Here is a 25861-nt window from a genome sequence, read left to right on the forward strand (position 1 = left end):
AACACTTATCACCCTTGGTATTTTCTGGCCTATGTTATACGGCCACACTGCAGCTAACTATTGCTTGTCATCGCATTCGGCAAATTCTCAAACAATTTGATTTTCTCTTGAATTACTTTAAAAGTACGTGAATAATTGCAAAATGGAAACTCTGCTGGGTATTAAGGGTCCTGACTTCGTGATGCTGGCCGCAGACACCACTCACGCCCGCTCCATTGTCGTCATGAAAGATGGTAAGATACCGAGCTCCGAATCCCATGGCGGCTTGTGTCTCATTTGATGGCTTCTTGCTCCTCACAGATCAAAACAAAATCCACAAGGTGTCGAACAATCTGCTTATATCGACCATCGGCGAGTCGGGTGACACCGAGCAGTTCACCGAGTTCATCTCGAAGAACATCGCCTTGTACAAAATGAGGAATGGCTACGATCTGAGTCCGCATGCGGCAGCACACTTTACCCGCAAGAACCTGGCGGAATACCTTCGCAGCCGCACTCCCTACCAGGTGTTCATGTTCGTGGCTGGGTAAGGAAAGAGTAAAAGTGTTAAGTTGCTTATTTTTTTTTAATTTTGCAATCAAACTTTGCAGTTATGACCCCAATGATGGACCCGAGCTGACATTCATCGACTACCTGGCCTCCGCCAAGTCTGTTAACTATGCCGGTCATGGATACGGTGCCATTTTCGCGTCCAGCATCTACGATCGCTACTGGCACCCTAAGATTACCCAGGATGAGGCCTATGATGTCCTGAAGAAGTGCGTTGTGGAGATCCAGAAGCGTCTTGTCATCAACCTGCCCAACTTCAATGTTTCTGTGGTGGACAAGGACGGAGTGAAGAACCTGGACCCGATCACCGCCAAAAGCTTGGCCGCCGAGCCCGCCGCTTAGTTAGGATTTTAGCATTTTAAATGCAAAATTAATAATAAAATGCGCCTGGAAATGGGCTTATTTGGTACGAAGTTTAAACAATTAATGGGTTGGAAAGTTGATTAAACTAAAAAGAGATTAAATAATTGGAATATATTAAAATCAATCCAATAAACTCATTAAAAACAGGAAAAAAATAACTTCGCTTCAAGCTTTTTTATAATTTTAACTTTTCAAAGCAGATTTTGTTGGAAAAGAAAAGTATTTTTCCAATTTCCAAAAACGGTCACACTAAAAGTTGTGCTCTGGGACTGAACAAAATAAATAGTATTTTTAACACAAAATGAGTCTTGAACAACAGCCGGCGATTGATCCAAGAAATCCTCATGGATTGGGTGAGTTGTGGTCATTAAATGGAAGCCTCTTTACTGAAACTCCATCCTGCAGGAGATCCAAACGACACATCGTTGCGCAAGGTGGAACGAGAGGTTCTGATTCCCAAGATTATGCGCGACCGGGCCCGGGATGAGTTCTGCGCCAAGGAAGTGGCCGATTTTGGAGAGTGCTGCAAGGCCAGCAGCATCCTGATGGTGGCCACCTGTCGTAAACAAAACTCCGCCCTCAAGGAATGCCTCACGCGCTGGTATCAGGACGAGGGCTTCAAGGAGGACTGCAAGAAGATATATCTCCAGGAAAGGTCAGACTATCGCAGCACCGGTATACCCAAGAAGCATCGCCTGGAGAAGCTGTAGTCCATTCTGCATTGTAGTTCCTTAATGTTGTTTGCTTTGTACAAAAGATGAGTAATTGAAACGCCGCACAATTGTTTCTGTCACTGTGATTTCCTGGATGTCTTCGGGAGTGGTTATTTCCTTTGGTTGGGAGACTCTTAGTATGAGGACATCCTTGTCGGACGTTTCCGCCACACGTTGCACTCCTTTAAGGTTCTTTGGTTGGTAGTAATCCCCATCATCGGAGGTCTGAACAATAACCAGGAAGCTAGCATGATACAAACGAGGGCTTTCCTTGTAGATAACTAAAAAAATAGAAGAATTCTGAGTGAGATTATGTTCCAGCCATGAAGGAACACTTACGAAAGTCGCCGCCAAACTTGATGCCGCTCTTGATCACCCAATTTTTGGCCTTCAGATACAAATAGCAAGCCAAGTTATCCAAGAATCTCTCGTTCAGTTCCTTGGCTGCGTTCAGGAATGTCTCCCAATCCATGGTATCCCCGGATAGGGATTTAATTTCCAACTTTCCCAGATAGAAGGCTAGAAAACAGGACTCTTCCAAGCCCAGGAGGAGAGTCTCATCTTGTTCTCCAGACGCCGGTCCTCCTCGGGACTTGCTTCCCTTGCCATAACAGCCGTTGTCATACAGTGACCTGCCCTGCTGCGCATCAGTTACTTCCACAGAGAGCCCATTGAAGACTCCCTGGCAAATTTCACCTGTGGGAAACGGCGCGAAATTGTAATTTTTGTACGGACATCGCTTTCTTTTGCAGTTGAATGTGAAGTCCATCTTTTTGAGATGCCAGAGCTTAAAAGCTATCGATAAGTCCGATAAATAAGACAAAGTGCCAGCTCCAGGCGCGGCGAAAAGGTCACAAGACTTTTTAAAACTCAAGGTGGTCTGATTTAAATAAAACCAATAAAAAACAATAATTATACTTATAACTTAGCCAATAATTGACTTAATTTTCTATAATTTACTAAATAAAGTGCAAATTTCTGTCCCGAGCGCTATGCCTTTAAATTTTCCCGATAGGTGGCAACGCTGTGGTCACGGCGAAGTGCGGCGAAAAAGTCACAAGACCAGTCAGCTGAATTTCTGTCTTTGCTGTGTCGCAGTGGTGTGAAAAACACTGGGTAATTTCAATAGATTTTCATAAATTCTGCTCTTGAATTTGTGCGCTCGAGCGACAATTGTTTCTGCATAACAACCGCCGTCGAAGAAAAGCCAGCAAAATGACTACCGCCCTGTATTTGCCCGAGGAAAACATCGGTGAGTGACCACCCAACGGCTGTGAAAAATCGAAGTGAGCCTGTATGGGTGTGTGTGTGAAACAGGGGGGGAGCACCCCACTGGAGCACCCCCTGTCACATAAAATTCAGCTCCCCCCTAACCTGATTAAACTTATTTTATTTGCAATGCCGCTAGATATGATTGCTGCCACTTCGGTGCTGCAACAGCAGGCCGCGGATATCCGCACCAGGACCATCAACTGGGCCTCCTACATGCAATCGCAGATGATCAGCGAGGAGGATTACAAGACAATCAGCACGTTGGACAAATCACGCGGCACCTATCTCGCCCAGAACTCGAGTCAGGTGGTCAAGACCCTCCTCAACCTGGTCTCCCATCTGTCCAAGGACTCTACCATTCAGTACATCCTAGTTCTGTTGGACGATCTGTTGCAGGAGGATCGCTCTCGTGTGGATCTCTTCCATGAGACGGCCGGCAAGCTGAAGCAGTGCATCTGGGGACCGTTCCTCAACCTGCTGAACCGTCAGGACGGCTTCATTGTCAACATGTCGTCGCGGATTCTGGCCAAGTTCGCCTGCTGGGGCCATGAGACCATGCCCAAGTCGGACCTGAACTTCTATCTGCAGTTCCTCAAGGATCAGCTGGCCACCAATGTAAGTTTTGCAGGCAGAAGCTGGTCGAGAAGAGCACGTCTATGTTGTAAATGATCTGTATATGGAGCCTAGGAGGGCTTGAGATGTGCATGTGGAGGCTGGAGGCCTCCAGCAATTGTAAATAGTGTGTTTTTCGGAGGAAATATTAAGATTCTATATATTCTACTATTCTGAGCATGAAACAAGGGAATTTTTATTAAGTTTCTAGCATGTTTTGTACTCTTTTTTTGATAAACTATTGTTTGCTTGATGAATTAGCATGTTGGTGGTTGAAAAATATTCTTTATTCAAACAATTATGTAAAGAATGCCATCTAAATTGAATGATTTTAAGGGAAAACTATCCCAACTATTCGAAATTAGTTAAGAAACTTGAATCCTAACTAACTAATGATCTAGATCTTTGCATGCCTTACCAGTTTTGCTTCCTATTTTAATAATAATACTATAACTTGTACTTGAAACCCAACAAAACTGACCTCGTCAAAGTCTACAACTGACCTAGTCTGTGTTCTACTCCAAAAAATCTCTAAAAATGAGGAAAATCACACCATAAATGCCATGCCATGAGACCATTCTACCACTCAGTATCTTGTCACAATCATCTATCTACGAACCTGAATATCCTCATGAACTCTCGTGTCACACAAGCACCAGATATATAATTATGTTAATTACCTTGTGTTCTTGTCCAAAAATGTCCAACAATGTGTTATATCTGTTCCCGCTGCACTCGATTCGTGTGAAGAATTTAAATTATATTTTTTTTATATCAAAACCCCCCAAAAACACAAAATGACCAACCTACAAATGATCCTTTAGGGATTAGCTTATCTGCAAGAGATGGCCCAGCTGGCCAAGCGGACACAAACGATCATTGTGCATACGCATGGACAGCATGGGAACAAAGACCACCATGGCCATCAGTACAGTCCGACATTGGCCCAGCTGCAGCAGCAGCAGCTCAGCCTGGCCAACGAGAGCTATCGGGAGGTGGGCGGCGGCATGGGCAGTACCAGTGACCAGCAGCAGGATGGCAAATGTGTGATACCGGTATTCCAAAAAACAAGAACTCCCATCGCAGAAAAAATAAAAAACATTCTACTTACAACACACTTTTCACACCAAAAAAATCACACAAACACTAAACAAAGTCGAAAAGATTCAAAAACATAAAATTATAAATTATATTATATATTTTAGTTCAAAATCCTTTCGACTTTGTTTTCTGTACTTTATTATCTACTAACCCGACTAATAGAACGTTAGGAGAAGCCACCAACTACCATCAGGACCAATTTAATTCCAGGTGATGGTTGACACAGAAATCCACGAAAAAGATACACACAAAAAGATACATACGATATGGCATCAGGTGAAAGGTTGCACCTCCAAGTCTCCACCTCTACTCTATCCCTATCTCCACTCCTCACTGTGTTTCTCTGTGTTCTCTGCAGTAGCTTTTTGTAATTTTATGATTGTTGTCGTAGTTAGTGGAAGAATAAAAATAGATTCCAGCTGAAATCGTCATAAACTAACAAGGCTAACCATTGAATCGAATTAAGGAGATCGAAAGATTCTAATCCCATGTCTTATCCCTCCCAAAACAGAACAACGAGTACATCCAATCGGTGGCCAGGTGCCTGCAGATGATGCTCCGTGTGGATGAGTATCGATTCGCCTTCGTTGGAGTCGATGGCATTAGTACTTTGATCCGCATCCTGTCGACCCGTGTCAACTTCCAGGTGAGTTTGAAATTGAAATGCGTAAATTGTTTGGTACAATTTAAATTCGATTTCTTATTCATAGGTCCAATACCAGCTGATCTTCTGCCTGTGGGTGCTGACCTTCAATCCCCTGCTGGCCGCCAAAATGAACAAGTTCAGCGTGATCCCAATCCTGGCCGATATCTTGAGTGATTGTGCCAAGGAGAAGGTGACTCGCATCATACTCGCGGTCTTCCGTAATCTGATCGAGAAGCCCGAGGATTCGTCGGTGGCCAAGGACCATTGCATCGCCATGGTCCAGTGCAAGGTGCTGAAGCAGCTCTCCATACTGGAACAGCGTCGTTTCGATGATGAGGATATCACCGCTGATGTGGAATACCTTAGCGAGAAGCTACAGAACTCTGTGCAGGATCTTAGCTCCTTCGATGAGTATGCTACCGAGGTGCGTAGCGGTCGCTTGGAATGGTCGCCCGTTCACAAGTCTGCCAAATTCTGGCGTGAAAACGCCCAGCGACTCAACGAGAAGAACTACGAACTGCTGCGTATCCTTGTCCATTTGCTGGAGACCTCCAAGGATGCCATTATCCTGTCTGTTGCCTGCTTCGATATCGGAGAGTATGTGCGTCACTATCCTCGCGGCAAGCAGTAAGTATTATTTCTGATAGAAGTTGGATGAAATCTGTTATTAACACTTCCCACTTGCAGTGTCCTGGAACAGCTGGGTGGCAAGCAGATTGTGATGCAACATCTGGGCCATGAGGATCCCAATGTCCGGTATGAGGCCCTGTTGGCCGTCCAGAAGCTGATGGTACACAACTGGTTAGTATGGTTCACCTAGACATATCCCACTCACCTCTACCCCCTTAGGTGGTGTGATCTAGATCATCCATTATCCTTTCAAGACATCATCCTCACGAAATTCAATGTGCGTTTATTTCTCTCTCTATTTCTAATCAGGGAATACCTGGGCAAGCAACTGGAGAAGGATAACGAGAACCAGAAGCAGGGAGCTGCTCCCATCGCCGGCAAGGCCTAAACAGAGTCCAATCAGTCCAGTCAGTCATCCATCAGGCACAGGCAGAAACCTTACTAACTAACAATAAGAGTCGCAGGAGGATGTCATCTCCAACTCGTCTCCAACTTAACATGATGTTTTTGTTCTTGCTACATTGTGTTGCAAGTGCATGTGTTTGTTCCCTGTCTAAACTAAGTTCTTGTTAGTCCATATCCATATTACTTTCTTTTACGCCCCCGCCCCCGCCCCATAGAACGTATTGAGAGAACAATTCGATTTTTTGTTGGCATTCCAATTTAAAAAAAATATATATATTTTGAAAAAGCAATTCTTTGAAATGGCAGAGCAGATATCCTCTAATATTTGTTCCAATATTCAATTGTTTATATTTTGTTGTTATTATTATTTGTGTTCTTAATTACATATGTATGTGTGCGCCGCTGTACAGAGTTTTTTTTCTAAACCAGATGATATGCACTTTTTAATGTATTATAATCGCGTCAGCGCACCATAACAAAAAACAAAAACAAAAAAACAAAAATATATTGTATAAACCTATCAAGTATTTTCTTTCATTAAAAACTATAAAAAATTAAATCAAATAAGCATAAACTAAATGAAATGTATTGCATAAAAATGTTTGTTATTAAAGTGTACGATAAAGATTTGCGAGTGTAAAAGAAAATATACATAAATTAGCCAAAAGTATAAAATGTTTTTCCATTTTTCTCAGTGCATAAAGCGCTCTTATTGTCCAGTGACGTAGCAAGGTGGTTCTCTTCTGTTATCGGATCTTATCACCGTCACGAGATATTCTGGAATCTCTTACTGCCTCTCTTGACATTGTTGTCATAGGGCACGTGATATAACGGTTATCGCTCTCTTTGGGGTTTCCAATCACCTGTTACCAAACATTTTCGCACGCCCATAATTCTCTTTGCTTCTGTTTATATTCTCAAGAAAGAGCATAATAAGAAAGAGATCAAAGTTCTTGAGACAGAAGAAAGTTAAAAGCCTTTCTCTTTTGTGAGATACAGTGCCCTCCCCCTATAATCAACAAAAAACATTTAATAATTTTACTTTGTTTTTTTGTTATTATTTAATTTTTTATCTTGTGGCTGTCACAATTCTCATCGGTTTTAAATTAAATATTCCACTTTTTATTTAAATTAAATAATAAATTTTCCTATTTAAACTTTATAATTAACATAAGTGTAGTTTTTAGGTCTGTACTTTGTTGATTTGTAGTTGTTGGTTGCATCTTTTTGCTGTTATTTTATGCCGGATTGTGACTGAACACAATAATACAGTGAGACATCCTGTAGCACCTTACTTGGTGGCAGATTTCAGGTAAGCGATCAGATCACCGCGCTCGTTGGGCTTCTTCAGACCGGCGAAGATCATCTTGGTGCCGGGGATGTACTTCTTGGGATTCTCCAGGTACTCGAACAGAGTATCCTCGTTCCAGGTGATGCCCTTGGCCTTGTTGGCGTCCGTGTAGGCGAAACCGGCAGCCTGTCCGGTCTTGCGGCCGATCAGACCGTGTAGGTTGGGTCCAACCTTGTGCTTGCCACCGGCCTCAACGGTGTGGCACTGAGCGCAACGCTGCACGAACAGCTTCTTGCCCTTCTCAACATCACCAGCAGGAACGCCCATTATGGATTAATTTGTTTTAAAAATGTGTTAACACGGACTCGACTGTAAAAGAGAAAAATTGTTAATTATTAAGGGTAAAAATTTTAATAAAAAATATTTGTCCTATTGCCCTGTTATATAAACAACTGATAAGCTTTGTGCGGAAACTGTGGCTATTAAAATCACCCAGTTAAATACATTAGTCAGTGATAACAGCTCCATTAGCTCGGAGATTATCTAACTGTCGCCTACATTACCTATTTGCGCCCACTGTCCACCCCGCAACACCTTTCGATTCGCGCGTGTGGAGGGCAACGTCATCACCTACACACACACACACACACACACACACACGAATTGTTTAAATAAAAAAAAATAGCAGACAGACGCTGGTCACATGTTGTTGTCCCCCCCACTCTCTGGCTCTCTTTTCGTCGCCCCCAATACACTCTCGCACTTCGCCCTCGTCTGATTTTCGCTAGTGTGGAATATTAATTGCGTCAGATGTCTGAACACTCGGCAACAGTCATAACATCTCAGGGATGCGGAAAATGGAAAACTTTAATCAAGAAAAACAGTTAATCGCAAATGAGAGAAAAAATAGGCTTTATATTCAGGGTCGGTGTTACGGCCAAGTATGAGTGCTACCATTACGGTTAATTGGTTGCATGCAGCTATGCGAACTTGGGACTGACCAGAGGCGTAGTAAGGACATTAAAAAGGGGGTTTAGGTGAAAAGGGAATTTTTTAAAATATGAGTTTGTTTGGAAGAAATGAAATATCCTCTCCCAGAATATAACTGTATAACCCCCCCTTTTCACCACCCCTGCCTCAGAGTGTGTAAAGTGCCGTTGCAATGAGTAAGTCACCTACACACACACACACTCTCTTTAAAGAGAGCTTACAAAGGCAACAACAATGTCAACATCTGATCTGGCCTTGGTGGGAATTTTCTCAGTAATCTCTTTCATGCGTGTGTGTGAGAGGATAAATCACTTTTCCGCTCTAGAAAGTGCAATTGGAAGCAGGCCAAAGGCAGGCAGGCATCTGGTGAGAGTGGGAGAGAGAGGCTGATGAGCAAAAACTGGGCCAGCATAAAAGTTGCCTTTGTTCTGCCAATGTTACATAAGCAGCCTCCTTTCTGCAAAAGGAAAATCTCCATCAACTTGCCACATGAAAAGGAGGACTAAGCTTTTTGGGAAGAGGAAAAAAACTGGCCTAGCAACCACGTGGCGGCGGGTTTTAAAAACTCCACAAGCGCGAATAAAAAATTCCAAGAAGTGATATTGCCACTAAGTGCGAGAGAGACAGAAGACGATCGGGTAGTCTGGCGCTCTCTTCCACTTTTTTTTTTTTTTTTTTTTTTGCTCATGTAATCGACGCTTTTTCAATGGCAATGTGACTTTGGTGATCTGTGGGATGCTATTTTTGTCATTAATAATACACTGCTAACTTTATCACCTGGAAAATATAGCTATTATGAAAAATTTGTTAAGAATCGCACACTTGTTCAGGTCTTCGTATACACACAAGGACAGTTTATGTAATAATCTGCTGAATCAACCCCCAAAAAAATAGAATTCAATTTCCTTTTTCTGCGAATAAAGTTAACAGATGATCACAACCGTAAATTATGTAATTGAAATAAGCCCGGAAGTATCTGCCGCCAGTTATCTCGCAACTTGCTAATCAATAACTATTCAAGGTAATATTTACGTCACTAGAACACCAAGGAGCACACCCGCTACTTACATTGAACACAAACCGTCGGTTCGGTTGATTTTTTGCGAATGAACCGTGTGTTTTCGATGAACTGTATATTTTCGATGAATCGTTGACTTTCGATGAACTGTTTTTCGATTAATTGTATATTTTCGATGAACAATGAACCTCTTTATGCTAGAGATAATAAATATATTAATATAAGATATTTATTTTATATAGTTTATGATATTTTAGCTAGATATCTTGAGCAAGCTTTTGAAATTAACTTTTAGATACTGTTTACATATTTCTTATTTTACAGATACATTCTACATTCTACATTTTACAATCGAGTTTAAATTCGATAAACTTTTCCCGATAAATTTTTTTCCCGCCTTATCTGGTTTGTACATTTTCAAATGGTTTTATTTATTTTAAGTAAAAAATAAATAGATTTTGGAATATTTAATATAATTTTTGTTTTATTTTCTATATCATTTCTTGCTTCATGTCTAAGAGGCCTATTACAAGTTTGTCCCGATAATGTGTTGCATTCCAAGGCTCGATGCTATGAAACTCCAAAGCGCGCGCATTTTAAATTCAAATGTTAGATGCGCTGCTGCTTTCAATCAATTGTGTGATTATAGTTTCTTATCCTATATTCAGTGTATAATTAAACTGGAGCACACTCGGGTCGCTATCCAATTAATAAAAATAAAAGTTTTAGGGCAAAAAGAAGAGTTTGCCAAAGTTCGTTTGTATGTGATTTCATCCAAGTTAGTGTTAAGAGAAAGTTTGAATGTCGATCTTGTTGTTTTCCAGGCGTATTTTTTTCTACTTATTTTTCTTGAGGTAGGCGATCAAATCGGCCCGATCCTCGGCTTTTTTCAGTCCGGCAAACACCATTTTGGTGCCGGGAATGTATTTCTTCGGATCCTTGAGATACTCGTCCAGGTTGCCCTCGGTCCAGGTAACACCCTTCTTGATATTGGCATCGGTGTATTTGTAACCGGAGGCAGTGCCACATTTGCGACCCACGATACCGCCCAAATTGGGGCCCACCTTGTGCTTGCCACCCGGTTCAGCGGTGTGGCACTGAGCACACTTCTGAACGAAGATCTTTTTTCCATTTTCGGCATCCGCACCCATCTCGAAAGGCTGAAAAAAAGGAGAATTTTAATATTAATTGTTAAGATTTTAAATGTTTAAAAGTTGTTAAATTTAAAGATAATTTTAATTTAAAAACTGAGAAAAAAAAACCGCCAAAATGTGTACCTGTGTAACGAGATAGGTCATTCATAAACATTTATAGACCGTTAGAATTTTGTATAACTGGGGGCGGGGGGGGGAAGGATGCGCTGTTGGGGCAGTCTCTTTTTCTTCTCTCTCTCTGGCCCTCTCTCTCTCGCTCTTTTGGCTGCAAAATACCAGACAGAGGCAGCTGCAATTGCACAAAAGCAAAACGAAATTGGGTCAGGAGAATAGAAAAAAAAAACACAAAACAAAACAAAAAAATAGAATAAAAAATGGTATTAAATGAAAAGCAAAACATACACACACACACAGAGAGACACTTGGCGGTAGCACTTCTAATGGAAAAAGCCAGCGAAAGGTAATTCAATTAGCAGGCAGAACCGCCTGCCCCAAAGCCCTACCTACCTCCCTCCCCCTTTGGCCAAGTAACAGCTGCACATGTGCTTTGAACATTTCCTTTCAATTAAAACGCATTTTACGCACAACACTCCCCATTCCCATCCGCTGCCGCTGCCACCCAGCCCCACCATCCACCATCCAACCCACCTTTGGCGGCAAAAACAGATGCCACCAAAACAACAACAAAAAAACAAGAAAACAAGAAAGTGGAGTGGCTACTAAACCTCTATATTTTAAATAAATAAAATAAGATTTAAAATTTGTATCTAGTAGATAAAGATACTAGCCGACCAACAGACAACCCTCTGGCGTCAGGTGTTTTAGGCCAGAAATCCACCAGGATACACTCATACCCAACCACCCAACCACCCACTGGGTCCTGGAAGCTAACCTAATTTGCTTTGGAACCATAATTTACCCGCAGGCAGAACAGAACTATCCTGGCTGGCTGGCTCTCTGGCTCTTGGCCCGAACTCCTCCTGACCACTATAAATAAATGGCGCACAAAATTAAATTACGCTTCAACTGGTACGGAGGGGTGTGTGTTGTGGAGTGGGGACATTATTGTTTACTAGATCTATTGCTGCGGAAGTCCATAAAAAGGTGAGAGGTGGTACAAGGGGGGGCAGGGTTTGCAAAAGAGGATGCAGGATGCAGAAAACAGGATATAGGATACAGAGGTAAGAGGAAAAAAGTAGAGTGCGGATATTAAATTGGCCAGGAAGTGAGGATATTGCAAGGGTTGTAGGGATATTGTAATGGAAAAGGACACAAACAAGTTAAAGATATTAAATAAAAGCCTTTTAAATTTTATTTTTTTACCTTTTCATTCATAAAAGGGGAATTTCATTTAATTCCATGATAAAACTTGCTTATTTAATATAAATTTTGAAAAGTTCATACTTCAACTTGACCACTGGAATTTGAGACTCGAGTTTAGCTTTTGAAACGAGGCTTCCTAATAACTTTTCCCCAAATCCAGGGCCTAGGCCCCAGCCCCAGTCCCAGTAAGTTACCAAGAACAACGCACCCTCACTGTGTTGCGCAATTTGGCATGACTTTGATGTTCCCGACAGAGCCACCCACCGCAACACCCCCACCCACACCCCCCACAAAGCACACATTTCTGGTTTTGATTTGCCCTCCATGGGTTCTAGAGTTATTTGTAAATTTTTTTAATAATAATTTAAATAAAATAAAAACTAAAAATAGATTTAAAAGTAAAAGTAATAGTTTTAAAAATTCTTAGGGGCTAGTAGTGGGTGGTAGGAGGAGAAGGAGGAGTGCTAGGGAGATGGCTTCTTTTCTAGAACGAGGTCGAAGACTGCCCTTCAACGCTGTGGATGCCCCGAAAGTTACATAAGCCCCCGAGAACAGCAAAAACAACAACGCCGCTAGTTGGCTTTGCATTTTATGCTACATGGGGGAGAGAGAGAGTGGCGAGAAAGAGTGGGCGAGAGAAAGCCCCAACATAGGGGACACAATGATTGGGAGAGGACGAGCCGAGCTGCAGCGCAATTAGTGAGAGTGGAGAAAAGTGTGAATGAAAGAAAATTCTTAAAAAATATATATTTTTCAATTATTTTTTTACTTTTGCATTAATGAATTAAGAGACCAGTTGGTGAGGCTATTTTTAACAAAATTTTTAAATTTAAATTTTAAGACGTTCTACTATAAATAAGACAAAATCTTTTCAAATAAATAACTAATTTTTTTAAATTAAAAAATTTAATAAAATATTTCTTATATCCCTTTTGTTAAGTATCACACCCGTATAAACAGCAACAAGCTCACCTGATGGACGCTCTCTCGCTCTCTCTGCCTCTGCCGCTGTCACTGCTTGTTGCTCAGCTGAGTGTCCCCACTTCTGCAGAAGATTCTCTCGCTGGCTCACAGCTGCCACAAAAGAGCGAAGAGAGCCCCAACTATGGGGAGCTCAAGCAGCAGCAGCAGCAGCGACGTCGACGTCAACAGCGCAGTCTACTAGCAAGAGAGCGAGGCCTATATAAGGCGCCCCGCCGCTTGACTATTTTTCTGCTGAATAACGTAACGTTTCGGAGCTAAATAATAATTACCTGAAGATAAAATTCACCGCGCGGTCCGCTTGTCCTGCTGCAGATTCTCTCTCCTCTACTCCGCTTCTAATACACCGATCGAAAAACGGCTCGATCGAGTGTTAAACAAATTGCAAAAAAAGGGTATTTTTTTCGAGAAAAAAAATTCCTTAAAAACAACAAGTTTCGACGAGAACGGAAAATTTGTTAGCTGCGTGCCGACTTCGAAAAGTTTTGTGTGTGTTCTGGGGCCCGATTTACGACCGATTTGTCAAAAAGCGAACTTACCAATCAAGGACTACTTTGATCCCCAAATCAGTTAATTGGCAGTTACTCTATAGGAGCTGCCAACTTGCATATTACGGTAAGTTTTGTTCGCTGGATAGTGTTGTGTAACGTCTAACGGTTTTTGCTGTGTTGCGTGTGTGTCCTTGCGAAGGCTGCACGTGTCCTTGAAATGCGTCAAGTGGTTCCATTTGCTCGCTCGCTGTCCACCTACCCCCACCCCCGCCTCTCTTTTTATTCTTTTACGCATTTACGTAATCATGGCTAAAAGTTTATGTTTTTTTTTGTAAGTTTTCCCTTTGAACGTGAATCTGGAGTCGTTTTTAATTTGGTTTTATGGCCTTCTTGACTCCCACTCCCTAATTCCATTTCCCTTTCCACATCCACTTCCATTACCATCCGAAGTTCTTTCACATTTCCTGCATAAATCCCGATATGAACGAGAGCTTATGCGTTTCCTTTTTAAGAACCAGCTTATCCCACCAAGGGGACTTCCTTTTTGTCCCTCTATCGGCAAAGGACATCTGCCTGAAAGGACCTAAGCTATTGCTTTATTTAGTTTGAATAGGAAATTGATTTACTCAATGGAGTGGTGTGGTATGGAGTATCTGATTATTTATTAATATGTGATTTTTTGGATGAAGTACTATCTTTTTTTTTTTTTTTTGGAAAATGGGTCAACTGTTTGTAGTTCTGAACTTAGAACGTCGAAGAAAATGTCTTATTTTCACTCGCCTTGTTGATATTTTCATGTTCTACTTTTTCATAAACATTTGACAAGTACGAGTATTTTTTCCTCATCAATTCTGAAATATATGTGCTTTCTGAGAAATACATTAAACATTTCTATTTCTATGAAGCTTAATTCCATTTCCATTTTTTTGAAAAGTTAACGAACAGAGTGACCTCTGGACAGAGTCTCAAAAAAATATATTAGCTAGAATTCTTGGGAAGTAGAAACTTCCGATTTTTATGTTCTTGGTTAAGCATTAACCTTTTGTTGGAAAAGTTGGTAAGTTGGTAAGTGGCTCTTATGTGAACTCAACCAAATAATCTTTTTTTTTATTCCTGTTTTCTGTTTGTTTGTTGAAAGGAATATTGGCTGGCACTCTGGTGGCAGTTGATTACTTTTTGCTTCATGTACTCCACCCAGAAAGTTCTCAAAGGCTTCCCTCAGACCCCCAGTCTCTGCCCTTTTCGTTTCAATTATGTCACTTCATCTGTATTCCATACACCAACAGTACTACTCCCCATCCCCAAAGCCTTCCCCCAAAGTTTATTAATCATTTTTGCCTTTTGTTTATGGCCTGAAATGTTATATAGGCCACTGAGCTTCACTATATGGCTATGGCTTTTGTTGAGAGCCTCAGTTCACATACTCCAGATCGAGAGTCGAACCTCAACATCAATTACCGCACAAGTGTTGAGGAATTGCCATAATTTAATTAATTTGCTGGCAGCGACATAAAAATTAATGATTAATATTCATCAAGTGGGACTCATTGGGACTAATCGAACTGTTGGCGGCCATTAAAGCGGGCATTCACTGTTCACCCATCGAGTGTACAAATTAGTTCGTAATATGTGGGTCAGCAGCTCTGGGTTGTTTCTTATCATATCATTAAGTGCACTTGGCGTCCCTCAACCGAAACTCTAACCAACATATGGAGCAAAACCAACCTTATCAGCATAATATCACTCGGAACTTGGGTAACCCACCATAAAAAAAAAAGGAAATCAATATTTGCGGTGGGAGTTGGGAGTCCAATGGGAGTTGAAGAAAAGCCAAAATAACAAAACAAAGAGTAGTGGGCGGACTGACATAGTTATCTCCCCCATTTCCCCATTTCCAAGATAACACTAAGTGCATTTTCATTAATGATAAAAAAATAAGAGATAAAACATCAATGACAAAAAAATAATTGCAGTTTTAGGCCATCTGGTTAGGGGGTTTCAGACAGGAAATTATTTTAATATTTATTTTGAAACATTTTTAAAGGAAAAAGCAATAAGAGCAATATGCTTTCTTTCAATTAATAAACTGAGAAAAGATCTAAATTATTTTTAGATATTGTTTATAGTCATTCTGGCTCTTCAAGAGCGATGTGCAAAATTAATATTAGAATATGAATAATTATTTTTAGAGATATAATGAATAAAAGAGAGATATATTACCTTCCCATTTCACAGACAAATTGGAATTCTATTTATTTTGTGGCTATTTTTAACTTGATTATTGCATTTTAATGGATAAATTTTAAAGATAAATTCGAGTCACAACCGTCTCAAAGAGATTTAAACCTTTCCCTTAGAAAACCCCCTTTAATTGTGAGTTTCCTAAAACAAATTCAATTACCTCAGACCGGAAATGCGCCATTACAATAAGATAATGTCTTGAAAAAAAAAACCCAAAATGAGCCTTGTCACTCCGAAAAAGCTCCGATAAAAGTTCACAGCTGAGTTATGGATGGAAAAGTGGAAACAGAAATTGGTTGGGGGAAACTGTTTTTCCTGAATTTTCCCAGGCCCCCATCGTACTTGACTGATTGAGATTAGCTGAAAATTAATGGCAAGCCATCGGTTTTGGGGGCTTACAATGAGCCTCGAAACAATTTCGCCAACAAACAAACAAACAGATATTAAAGCCGGCACGATGACTGGCATAAATTATGTGAAACAATTTCAAAGGATAGAGGGCGCTAGAAGGGGGTTAATAGAGGGCGCCAGGCTAAAAAAATTCCAAAGCGTGTCAAATGGAAATTGAAAATGGTCAGTGGAAATGAGCCGTCAAAAGAGGAAGTTATCCACCATCCTTGACAGGAGAAATGAAGGCGAAAGAGGGCGTGTCCTGTCCCGTCAATTATATTTAATCGAAAATCGATGTGTTGAGGGCTCGAGGTTGCAGCAAAGGTCACAAAAAGGTTGATATTTTATGCAAAATGTTACCTTTTCTCCGCCCCCCATCTCTTTCACTCTGATATCCCTATCTCTCTCTCGAGTAGTGTGTGGTCTTCGATTTTTTTTGAAAGCGTCATCTTTGTTTATTTTGTGGCAAGTCGCTCTCGAATATCCAAAGAGTTCTGAATTATGCAGTGACCACCAGTTATAGCACTTGAGTGAGGCAGCCTTTATTTTTATTTTTATTTCTATTTCTTGGTAAATAAAATGGTAAAAAATGGTAAAATTGAGAGGAAATAGTGTTTACAGTTCACGTACACTTCCCCATTAAATTGGTTTTAAAAACTATTTTATTTTCCAATCAAAACACTTTTTAATGTGAATCACTTGAATCTCAATAATTCTTTCATTTTCTCAAGCAATTAAAAAATTTATTTATATTAGAAGCCCTTGAAATTGTAATTTAATTTGTTATTTTCAACATTTTGGGAGTTAATTAGTTTTAGTTTTATTTGTTTTTTATTCCTTTTTTGTATTGTGAAATTCATTAATTTATTTAAATTTTGAAAACCATTTAACGAGCCATAAAACCCATGCCCAGAAAATCGTGTTGGAGCCCATCTTTTCCCGTCTTTGTCACCAGTAATCCACCTATCTCATTCCAACTAACAATATTTTTTTTTTTTTGTCTTTTATTATGATGTCCCCCCCTTTAGTAGTATTTTGTTTCGATCCCAAAGAGTTCAATGTGAGCCGCATTTCTTATCAGCCTGAAGTATTCAGATTTTTCCCATCATTATGTAAGAGGTTAGTCGAGTTCCGCCCCTCCAGCTCCACTCTGCGACTTAACGAGCCGCTGCCACAATGGGGCATCATCGGTTTTTAGCTAATGAGTCGACTTGGTCGCTGACCGCGCAATTTCTTTTGGCCAAACTTTGAACTTCGTAGCCTCTTTCTTATTTTTTCTTTTCTTTTTTGTTTTTTTTTGTGGATGCCCCCATTTGGCTTATTGTTTATTGGCTTTTCCTTCGCCTTCGTCTCTTTGGGTGTTTATTATTATTGTTTACGTTGGCATTTCATGCGCAATAATGATTTAATATTTGCATTTGTATTAGCTACGTGGCGTATACGTAATGGTCTTTGGGCCAAGAACAGGAAACGAGAGTTGGTGGCCACTATGGCCTTATTGGCCGAGGTCTCTCTAGTGATTTTAGTAATATTTTTAAAGCTATAGTTTAGTTCTTCCTTCTTCTAGTTACTTTTATCTTTAAAATAGATTTAATCTCATCTGTTTGCCTTTGAAATTACTTAGAAGATGGCCCTATTTCTTCACATTCTTGGCAATTTTTTCCTCGGCCAGCTGACATAGCTGGCTTGGAGGGCCCCTCCTGGCCCTCCTGGCCTGTGACGTCTAACAATTTTCCATTTAAACGGCATTGTCTGAGTTGTTTGCATCTCACTCCATCTGTTCTCCATTGTCAATTATATTTGTCTTTCTCAGGCTGTGGCGGCTACCTCCTCGAAGTCTTCTGGCAGAAGTCTTCCCAACTCCCCACTCGCACTCCCACTCTTACTGCCTTGTGTTTGTTCTGTGTATCTGAGAGATACTTGCAGCAGCAGCAGCAGCATACATAGCTGCATGTAACTTGTATTCCTCAACTAGCCCGCAACATGGCAGTGTGTGTCTGTTTTTTTTTTCTGTTTCTTTATTCCGTTTTTGGTTAATTTACATGACAACACGTTTGGAAAGTCAGTCAACACATTGGAGGGAGCCATGGGCCATTGTAAAGTAACTTGTAGATACGTAGATACATTCGCTTGTAAGTTGCAAGTTAACTAGACTGTTACAATGTCGCAGTTGCCCAAGAGGGCACTAGGCACTAGGGCACTTGCCGGCCTTTTTTGCGGTTTTTTTTTTGTTTTTTTTTCCATCCAGCCTCTCTCGCTCTCATCTGCCGCCAAAAAGCTATCGCTTGAGTGCGGTTCTGGGCCACAAAGTATCTGCATCTGTTGGGTATAGTTTTTCAAAACATCTTCTCTCTCTACCACTAGCTTTTCCTCCAGCTTTTCCCTTTGGTTTACTGTTACTTCAAGCCTCCTAGCCCAGCCACTGCAATCGAAAATTAGCATTCTTATAAATATTTATTCAGGTTTTCCCATCTTCCTGCCCCATCTACTGGTGTGTGCTGTGTATCTTTGAACTCGCATTAGGAGTGTGTGTCTGTGTGTTTGTGTTTTGTTAATATTTATGAGTTATATCTCTCAAATATACTGCCTTCTAATTGCCGCCTCAAGTTGAACGGGTCTGCCTGATGTCATTTATTTATCATTTATTTTTTTTTTTAGCTTGTTTTGTAGTTTGTAGTGAGATCATGGCGCTCCCCCAAAAAAAAAAGAGAAGCCTATAGATCTATAGTTTCTTTCCAAGATTTTGTCATGTAATGCCTCCAAGGCTGTCGAGTTTCCCATTTAAGATTCATTGAATCAATCAAACGGCTTACAATCAAGCGTAATATGCGTATTAAAGTAGAGTCTGACCCAATTAGATATCGTTATCTATTTACATAGATCTGTCCAGGCCTCTATCTGGTGTCTAAATTACAATACAATTCTACAGATAGAAAAAATAATTAAAGTTTTAATCAGTTTTAAATCAGAGAAGACTGAACACTAAATAACTATATTTTTTTAAGTGCAAGTTTCAGCTCAAGTGTGGCTATTTGACAAGTGATATTGAAGCCTCATTAAGACGGATGTCACTGTGGGCGGTGGGTGAGAGGCAGTGGTTCAAGTGGGCAGGGCAGTGGGTCGTCTACTATATTGCGGTTGTGGTTGCAGTGGCAGTTGCGGTTGCAGTGTTGTGTCAGTCAGCGACGCTCTGAAGTGGCACGCTTTTGATAACAACACCGAACCAGCTTGATTCCAGAGCTTGGAGCTCATTTGAAATGCAATTGAAACCGCCTCCCAGAGGCCGAGGAGTGTGACATGAAAGCAGATAGCTGTAAGTGACAGTTACTGGAATAATAATAATAACGATAGCAGAACAATAAGGCACTAACTTGCCACTACTACTACTAGCTGCGGCGGAAGTGGGTTGTGGATGCAACAGTTTTAACAGGTAGATGCCAAATGTAACAAGACTCTGATAATTATAAATGACTAGAATGTTGATAATTAGAAGAACCTAACTTCCAAAATTGTGTCAAACTAGACATACTTCCAGACTGTCATTTATAACCCTCTTTTTCCCATTTCCAACTGTCACTTTCGTGACGAATGTTTCGCATTTGAAATTTCCAAGCCAGCTAGAGGAAAAGCCAGCAGTTGAAATGAAAAATTCATGAAAAGCACAAATTGATAATTGAATTTGGCACAGGCTCTGTGGCATCAGAGACTGCAGTTACTTTGGCTGCCTCTGCCAGCAAGTGTGCCAAGTGGGTCAATGTGAGCCGGGTGACGGCAGTGACGGCGACAAACAACAAAAAATATTATATATTGAAAACCATAAAAGCCAATTAGAAGGAAAAATATAAAAAAAATACTAGCAGAGACTTTGTCTAATAAAGTGCAAAGGGCAGCAGAAAATATAAGACTAGGTATTGTAGAATAGAAATGAAACCAAGGGGGAAACCCGAGCAGTTCTCAGAGATTTTTTTCCCGGTATTATTAGCTGTTATGGCTCCCATTACAGACCCTAAAATATGTCGAGCTGTCTGCGTGGGCGATTAAGCTTCCAGCCACAAAATTACCCCGAAAGATACATATTCGATTTCCAGCACTCGTCGCTCATAAATTTGAAGTGAGATGGCTTGGCGCCCAGGATATTGAAGACCATGACCCGCAGCCGAGACACGAAATCTAAAGTATTGCATGTTCGCACCCATTTCTCCAGTAGTTCCTCCTCTCCCCCAGACTCCTTCTTCCAGGGCTTTCGATTAATTTAACGGCAATAAAAACATCACGCATACGCCCCGCGGTGCCGGCAATAAAACAAATGCCTCCAAATTGTCATCGAACATTGAGGGAGAAACCAGGGGGACTGGAAGACTGGAGGACTGGTGGCTGGAGAGGAGCATGAGTGATTGGGAGCCCGGTGGGCAGGTAAAAGTTCAATCATTAGTTTCCACGTGACCTGCTTCGACCCGCTTCTCATTAAGTTTTAAGAGTTTTTCTCTATTTACCTTTTTGGTAGAAAATTTTGTTAGAAAATATAAATTGATTACAAAAATGTTGATGCAGAATCGATCCACAAATCTATTAAGGTTTATTGTTTGAAGATCGGCTATAAATTGGCTTTCGGAAAGTGATATATTTCAACATTCTCGGTTTCTCATTATTTTAAAGGAAGTTCTCTAGAAAATTTCAACGAAAATTCAAACAAAAATTTGAGCCCAGAGATTTTAATGTAGATTGAGGTCAAGTTTATCCACAAATCTTTTAAGGTATTCTTTTTAATTGTCGGATAAGAATTGAGCAAAATATGGATATCGGAAGGTACCATATTTTGATATTCACAGCTTTTCAGTGTTTTCAAGGGGTCCCTCTAACAAAATTGCATTAAAAATCTAAAAAATATTGAGCCAAAAAATTTTAATGGAAATATATTAAGGATCGATCTACAAATCTTTTGAGATATTCCGTTCAGGGATCAGATAAAAATTGGCCAAGATATGGATATCGAAAAGTACCATATTTTGATATCCAAAAGTCAGTGTTTTGAAGAGGCTCCCGACAGATAATTTAACGAAAAATCTAAAAAATATTGAAGGCAAGGTTTTGATGCAGATTTATGAAAAATTTAACTATAAATCATTTAAGGTATTCCATTCAAGGATCGGATAATAATTGGACAAGATATGGATATCGAAAGATGCTTTATTTTGAAATCCGAAGTTTACGGTTTTTTTTAAAGGGAGTCTTACAGAAAATTTCATAAAAAATCTTTAAAAAAAATGTAATACCAAGATTTGTATGCAGATTTATGGAGAATCCATCAATAAGTCTTTTGAGGTGTCCCGTTTAAAAATCGGATAAGAATTCGATGAGATATAGATATCGAAATACAAACTTTTATACTCCATAGTCCTACCAATTTTTTAAATCATGAAAATTGTGTTTGTTACTTCAATTAATTTATTATTTTTTTAAATTATATTTCAAAATACAAAGAAATTGTTCCACCTCTTACTGAAAAAGTGTGAGTACCTTTTGGAAGGGTAAAAATAAAAAATGTGTCGCACTAGTTGTGAAATGGAAAAGGCATTGAAGTAGTCGGACTGGGTGGTGGTGTGGTGGTGGGGGTCGGAGTAAATGTGGGCGCGAGCATCGTGTTGGCCCGTTAGCTTTGAAACACCCACGCTGGCACGATCTTCCAGCCAGCCCTCCCACTTCCCCTTCGGGCCCCCTGGCCTTGCCAAGCCATCCTGCCCCAAACTGACACCGGCGGCAGCTGCAGTCTTGGTATCAAAAGATTAAGGCCCAACAACAGCAACGACAGCAATGAAAACACAAAATATTTCTCATTCCCGAAATGTTTATGTCAAAGCTAAGGCAAAGAAATGGAAACCAGTGCAGAGGCGTCGTTGTAAATGGATCAGGCTGTAGAGGGGGATTTGTAAATTTCGAGGGAATTTGAAATTTGAATTTCAAGAAATATTTAAGACGAAATTTCAATGCTCTTTAAGTGATAGCTATTTTTATGTATTTTATAGAATTTATGGTTCAATGGAGAGAATAGAAGATATATCTTGAAGAATTTAAATAATTTAGGGAGAAAGTATTTTAGATAATTGATTTTTTTTTGGAAGAATTTCTTGTCTAGCCTAGAATTTCTCTCCGATTTATTTTTTAAAAAATATGTTCAATGGGGAGAATAGAGAATATATATTGAGGAATTTAAACAAATTGAAGGAGAAAGTATTTCAGATAATTGCTATTTTTTTTGGAAGAATTTCTTGTCTAGCCTAGAACTTTTCTCCGATTTGTTGAATACTTACCAATATTTTTTCAAAAAATGTGTTTAGGATCCATGACTATTGGTATTTGGGGGTCAATGGTGAAAATAGAGAATATATCTTGAAAAATTCAAACAATTTAGGGAGAAAGTATTTCAAATAATTGATTTTATTTGAAGAATTTGAGGTAGAGGCTTGCAATATTCTAGTCTTGCCTAGAACTTCCCTCCGATTTGTTCAAAACTCTCCACTATTTTTCAAAAAAATGTGTTCAGGGGCCATGGCTATCTACATATCGCCATGATCTCAGCAGTCCCAGCATTATAATGAGCTAAGCGAATGCGCAGGCGTATTTTGGGCAGTGACACCAGCTAGAGATTGCTTGGAAAACATACAAAGTGGAAAATTATTTAGCAAAAAGCTAGAAAGAAAAGCGAGAAAAATAAAGAAACTCAAACAATATTTTTATGTTGTCGCATGGAAGGAAAAAGATAGCTGATGGCGTAGCTTTTTTTTATTGCTGCTGTTGCTGTTGCTGTTGCTGTTGCTGCCACAATTGATATATGTATGGAAATGTTTTATGAGCGGGACTGCACTTTTGGACTGTCGCCATAGATGTTGGACACAAACAAAGAAACAAAAAAATACAAAAAAACATTGCTAGAAACGATTGTAAAAGTTGACTGGAAATTGAAATTAATTTGCTGCCACAAGGCGGCAGTCAGTGGGAGTGGAAAATTGGAATGAGATAGTATAGGGTAGGAAAAGATACACGAGTACTGGACATTGCATAATTACAAATGACGTAGAACAAATAATCTTTGTCGGCAGGAACAGAAACAGGATTCTGTTCAATTAAAGCAAACATCAATTTCAGTTTCAGTAGTTAGTGAGTGTTTACATATCCGACTTTTTAGTTGGAGGTAGGTGCTAGGTGTGTGTGCCTAGTGTGTGTATCTATGTAACGAACCATTAAGTCGTTTTGTCATTGAATCGGTCTCTGGTCTGTAGTCTCTGGTCTCTGGCTATATCCAGATCTGGAAAAACTAGAGCATGCCATGCAATTCATGCCCCCTCCCCCGACTTTTCGATTTGGGCCTCTTTTTGGGCATACGGCTTGCAGATACATTTGTATCTGTATCTTTTTACGTGTATCTGGGCATGTGTTTCTATGCATATAGGCAAGGTCATCAGCTTTGGATGGTTGGGCATGTTTTCTTTTTTTTTTGTTATTTTATTCCATGGGTGTGTATTAATGCCCCGATGAAGCCAATGGAGCATTGCGATTAAAACTCACTAGCTTTTTGTTTGAAAACAATAACTAGCTGGGCTTTGAATGAAAATTAAATGAAAAAAAATAATAATTGGGAAGGTCAAAGGCTTACTCCCACTATCCTATCACTTTAAATCCTTTAATCCCCTCTTGAAATCACCTTTTTTGAGGGTGATTTTTGGGGCTTTTCGCTGACAGCCTCTCAAATATCACGGCATCCTAAAGGATGCTTGAGCGACTGAGCCATCGACTTGCCACTTTGAATAGCACTTGACTAACCCACCTTCCAATCTCCTCTCTTTTCAGCTTGTGCGTTTCGTTTTTTTCCACGCTTGTGACCCCGTAGCCCACGCCCACATTTGTGGCGTGTGCAATTTAGAAGCCGCCAAGACGACTTACTCGATAATGAAGATGAGCTCGCCCCGGATCGTGCAGCAGAAACGGACCAGCAAGTCCTCCAATTCGTCGCGGGTATCGATGACCACCTCGACGGCGGAGGAGAACCTCTTGGAGTCGAAGCTCTTCAGCTGGATGCGTCTCTTCCGCTTCGCTACCCTACTCTGTCGCGCCGAATAATGGAGATATATTATAGTTTCTTAAGATCCGCACCCGAATGATCCTTTCCCAAAATGTTAGAAAGCAACGCATATAACAGATACTCGTACTAGTTGCCGCTTTTCAGTCAAGTTTTCCTATAAATACATAAATAAAACACTCGAATACACTCGAACAGATGAAACACCAACCAACCTTATCTTTTCCAGCAATGTAGCGATTAAGTATTAAAAACAATGATTAAAAATAAAATATCCAATCCCATGAAATACAATGTTAAGTTTAAGCTGAAAAAAAAAAACACAAATAATATCATTTTTAGTTTAAGCTTCTTCCGAGAAATGATTAAATTCAGTTAACTCTTCAACAATTAAGTCAATTTTTAGTGTAAATTCCGTATGTCGGAGTTTCTCGCGCCTTTCGTACCTTTTGTATTGTAATAAGTGAAATGAGAAATATGAGAAAAAAAAAAGAAAAAATTACAAATTGCAAACTACAAGCAAAATAAATATTATACATAATACAGTTTTTGCGTTTATTCGGGTTTATTATTAGAGCTTAAGTTTCGAGAACAGCCAACAAAAAAATACAAAGTATATTTTTGTAATTTAACAACACTGTTTTTGCGTGTCACAAATGGAAAACAAGAGAAACGTTTATGCAAGGCTATTAAATAGATAAAATATATTAACTAAAGATGCAAGCAAATGCAATACTAACAATAATAATACAATGTATACATGTAGAGGAATATATTTACACATCCAACTCGAATCGGAGTCTATGCAAATGCGCTTAACCAACACTGAAAAACACACATCCATTCACAATAGTTATTCAAGCCCAGCAATATGAAAAGTGCATTTATCCCAAAGAAGTTGCCAATCGACTATAATTGCTGTTAAAACAATGAAACACACAAATGAAATACAAAAACCACATACAGAAAGCAATAGTATCTTAAATTCTGTACAAGACAAGAAAACTTGGAAAATTTCATAACCTATAATGGACAATTACAAATATAAAAACAACTACCAAGACAAAGATTTATCAGAAATTTTCATAATTCAATTTTAATTATTAATTAGTTAGTAAGCCAGAATGCAATCCTGCATCATGAACATAACGGTAATAACAGTAATGCCAAACCAATGAGAAATGTCTACTAGAACCTAGCAATACAACTACAGCAGAAAAATGTTGAGAAAAATGCAATAAATCGATATCGATCAATAAATAAAGTCTTTAAGCTGTTGAGTGTTCAATACAAATAAAATATTTGACTAGTAGTTTTTATTTTGTGGTATTTCAGATAAGGATCGGGGTGCTAAACTTTATAATGGTAAAAAGTGGTCTATTCTGTTTTTCCAGGTTATCCATAATTCCGTTTTTTAACGGACAGAAGCAGTTGCAGATTTTTGAATTTCGATAAACAGGCCACCTTTATCCGATAATTTCTGTTAACATAAAAGCACTTATCGATATTTGAACTGGATGAAGAGCCGATTAATATTTTATTTGAAAGTGTGCCTTTCTATAATTTATTACGTTTCTATTTTATGTTTAATATTTTCTTTCGTAAAAATAGATTTTT

At 39.6% G+C, this 25861-nt stretch overlaps 7 protein-coding genes across 11 annotated transcripts; 4 read left to right on the top strand and 3 right to left on the bottom strand.

Annotated features, from left to right (window-relative positions):
* The first annotated feature begins 22 nt into the window (after positions 1–22).
* Positions 23–958, top strand: LOC6506973 (probable proteasome subunit beta type-2). The gene is made up of 3 exons (XM_001965252.4): positions 23–233; positions 301–526; positions 591–958. Exons 1-3 carry the CDS (start codon positions 143–145, stop codon positions 889–891), a joined length of 618 nt encoding a protein of 205 aa, XP_001965288.1. The 5' UTR covers positions 23–142; the 3' UTR covers positions 892–958.
* A 156-nt stretch (positions 959–1114) lies between these two features.
* On the top strand, positions 1115–1693 carry LOC6506984 (COX assembly mitochondrial protein homolog). Its single transcript, XM_001965253.4, has 2 exons — positions 1115–1265; positions 1318–1693. Exons 1-2 carry the CDS (start codon positions 1214–1216, stop codon positions 1620–1622), a joined length of 357 nt encoding a protein of 118 aa, XP_001965289.1. The 5' UTR covers positions 1115–1213; the 3' UTR covers positions 1623–1693.
* On the bottom strand, positions 1618–2436 carry LOC6503556 (tRNA-splicing endonuclease subunit Sen2). Its single transcript, XM_001965254.4, has 2 exons — positions 1965–2436; positions 1618–1906 (listed from the first exon to the last, which is right to left on the bottom strand). Exons 1-2 carry the CDS (start codon positions 2392–2394, stop codon positions 1644–1646), a joined length of 693 nt encoding a protein of 230 aa, XP_001965290.1. The 5' UTR covers positions 2395–2436; the 3' UTR covers positions 1618–1643.
* A 228-nt stretch (positions 2437–2664) lies between these two features.
* LOC6506995 (V-type proton ATPase subunit H) lies at positions 2665–6961 on the top strand. 3 transcript variants are annotated; one of them, XM_014905104.3, is made up of 7 exons: positions 2665–2877; positions 3034–3512; positions 4334–4564; positions 5122–5256; positions 5321–5883; positions 5944–6046; positions 6106–6961. In XM_014905104.3, exons 1-7 carry the CDS (start codon positions 2841–2843, stop codon positions 6112–6114), a joined length of 1557 nt encoding a protein of 518 aa, XP_014760590.1. In that variant the 5' UTR covers positions 2665–2840; the 3' UTR covers positions 6115–6961. The 3 variants fall into 3 exon arrangements, with proteins under 3 accessions (XP_014760590.1, XP_001965291.1, XP_014760588.1); XM_001965255.4 differs by having other exon boundaries at positions 2667–2877; positions 5944–6057; positions 6196–6961; XM_014905102.3 differs by lacking the exon at positions 4334–4564 and having other exon boundaries at positions 2669–2877; positions 5944–6057; positions 6196–6961.
* Positions 6962–7327: 366 nt separating this feature from the next.
* On the bottom strand, positions 7328–9728 carry LOC6503545 (cytochrome c-2). Of its 2 annotated transcripts, none has more exons than XM_001965256.4 (2): positions 9641–9728; positions 7328–7951 (listed from the first exon to the last, which is right to left on the bottom strand). In XM_001965256.4, the coding sequence occupies exon 2, from the start codon at positions 7907–7909 to the stop codon at positions 7583–7585; it is 327 nt and encodes a 108-aa protein (XP_001965292.1). In that variant the 5' UTR covers positions 7910–7951; positions 9641–9728; the 3' UTR covers positions 7328–7582. The 2 variants fall into 2 exon arrangements, with proteins under 2 accessions (XP_001965292.1, XP_044572265.1); XM_044716330.1 differs by lacking the exon at positions 9641–9728 and adding an exon at positions 9514–9567.
* A 318-nt stretch (positions 9729–10046) lies between these two features.
* LOC6503534 (cytochrome c-1) lies at positions 10047–13626 on the bottom strand. 2 transcript variants are annotated; one of them, XM_014904904.3, is made up of 3 exons: positions 13321–13626; positions 10868–11033; positions 10047–10750 (listed from the first exon to the last, which is right to left on the bottom strand). In XM_014904904.3, the coding sequence occupies exons 2-3, from the start codon at positions 10886–10888 to the stop codon at positions 10427–10429; spliced, it is 345 nt and encodes a 114-aa protein (XP_014760390.1). In that variant the 5' UTR covers positions 10889–11033; positions 13321–13626; the 3' UTR covers positions 10047–10426. The 2 variants fall into 2 exon arrangements, with proteins under 2 accessions (XP_014760390.1, XP_001965293.1); XM_001965257.4 differs by lacking the exon at positions 10868–11033 and having other exon boundaries at positions 13321–13619.
* LOC6507006 lies at positions 13525–25545 on the top strand. Its single transcript, XM_001965258.4, has 2 exons — positions 13525–13663; positions 24016–25545. Exon 2 carries the CDS (start codon positions 24115–24117, stop codon positions 24283–24285), a length of 171 nt encoding a protein of 56 aa, XP_001965294.1. The 5' UTR covers positions 13525–13663; positions 24016–24114; the 3' UTR covers positions 24286–25545.
* The last annotated feature ends 316 nt before the right edge of the window (positions 25546–25861 follow it).

This window comes from Drosophila ananassae, chromosome 3R (assembly GCF_017639315.1).
Source record: "Drosophila ananassae strain 14024-0371.13 chromosome 3R, ASM1763931v2, whole genome shotgun sequence".
NCBI lineage: Eukaryota > Metazoa > Arthropoda > Insecta > Diptera > Drosophilidae > Drosophila > Drosophila ananassae.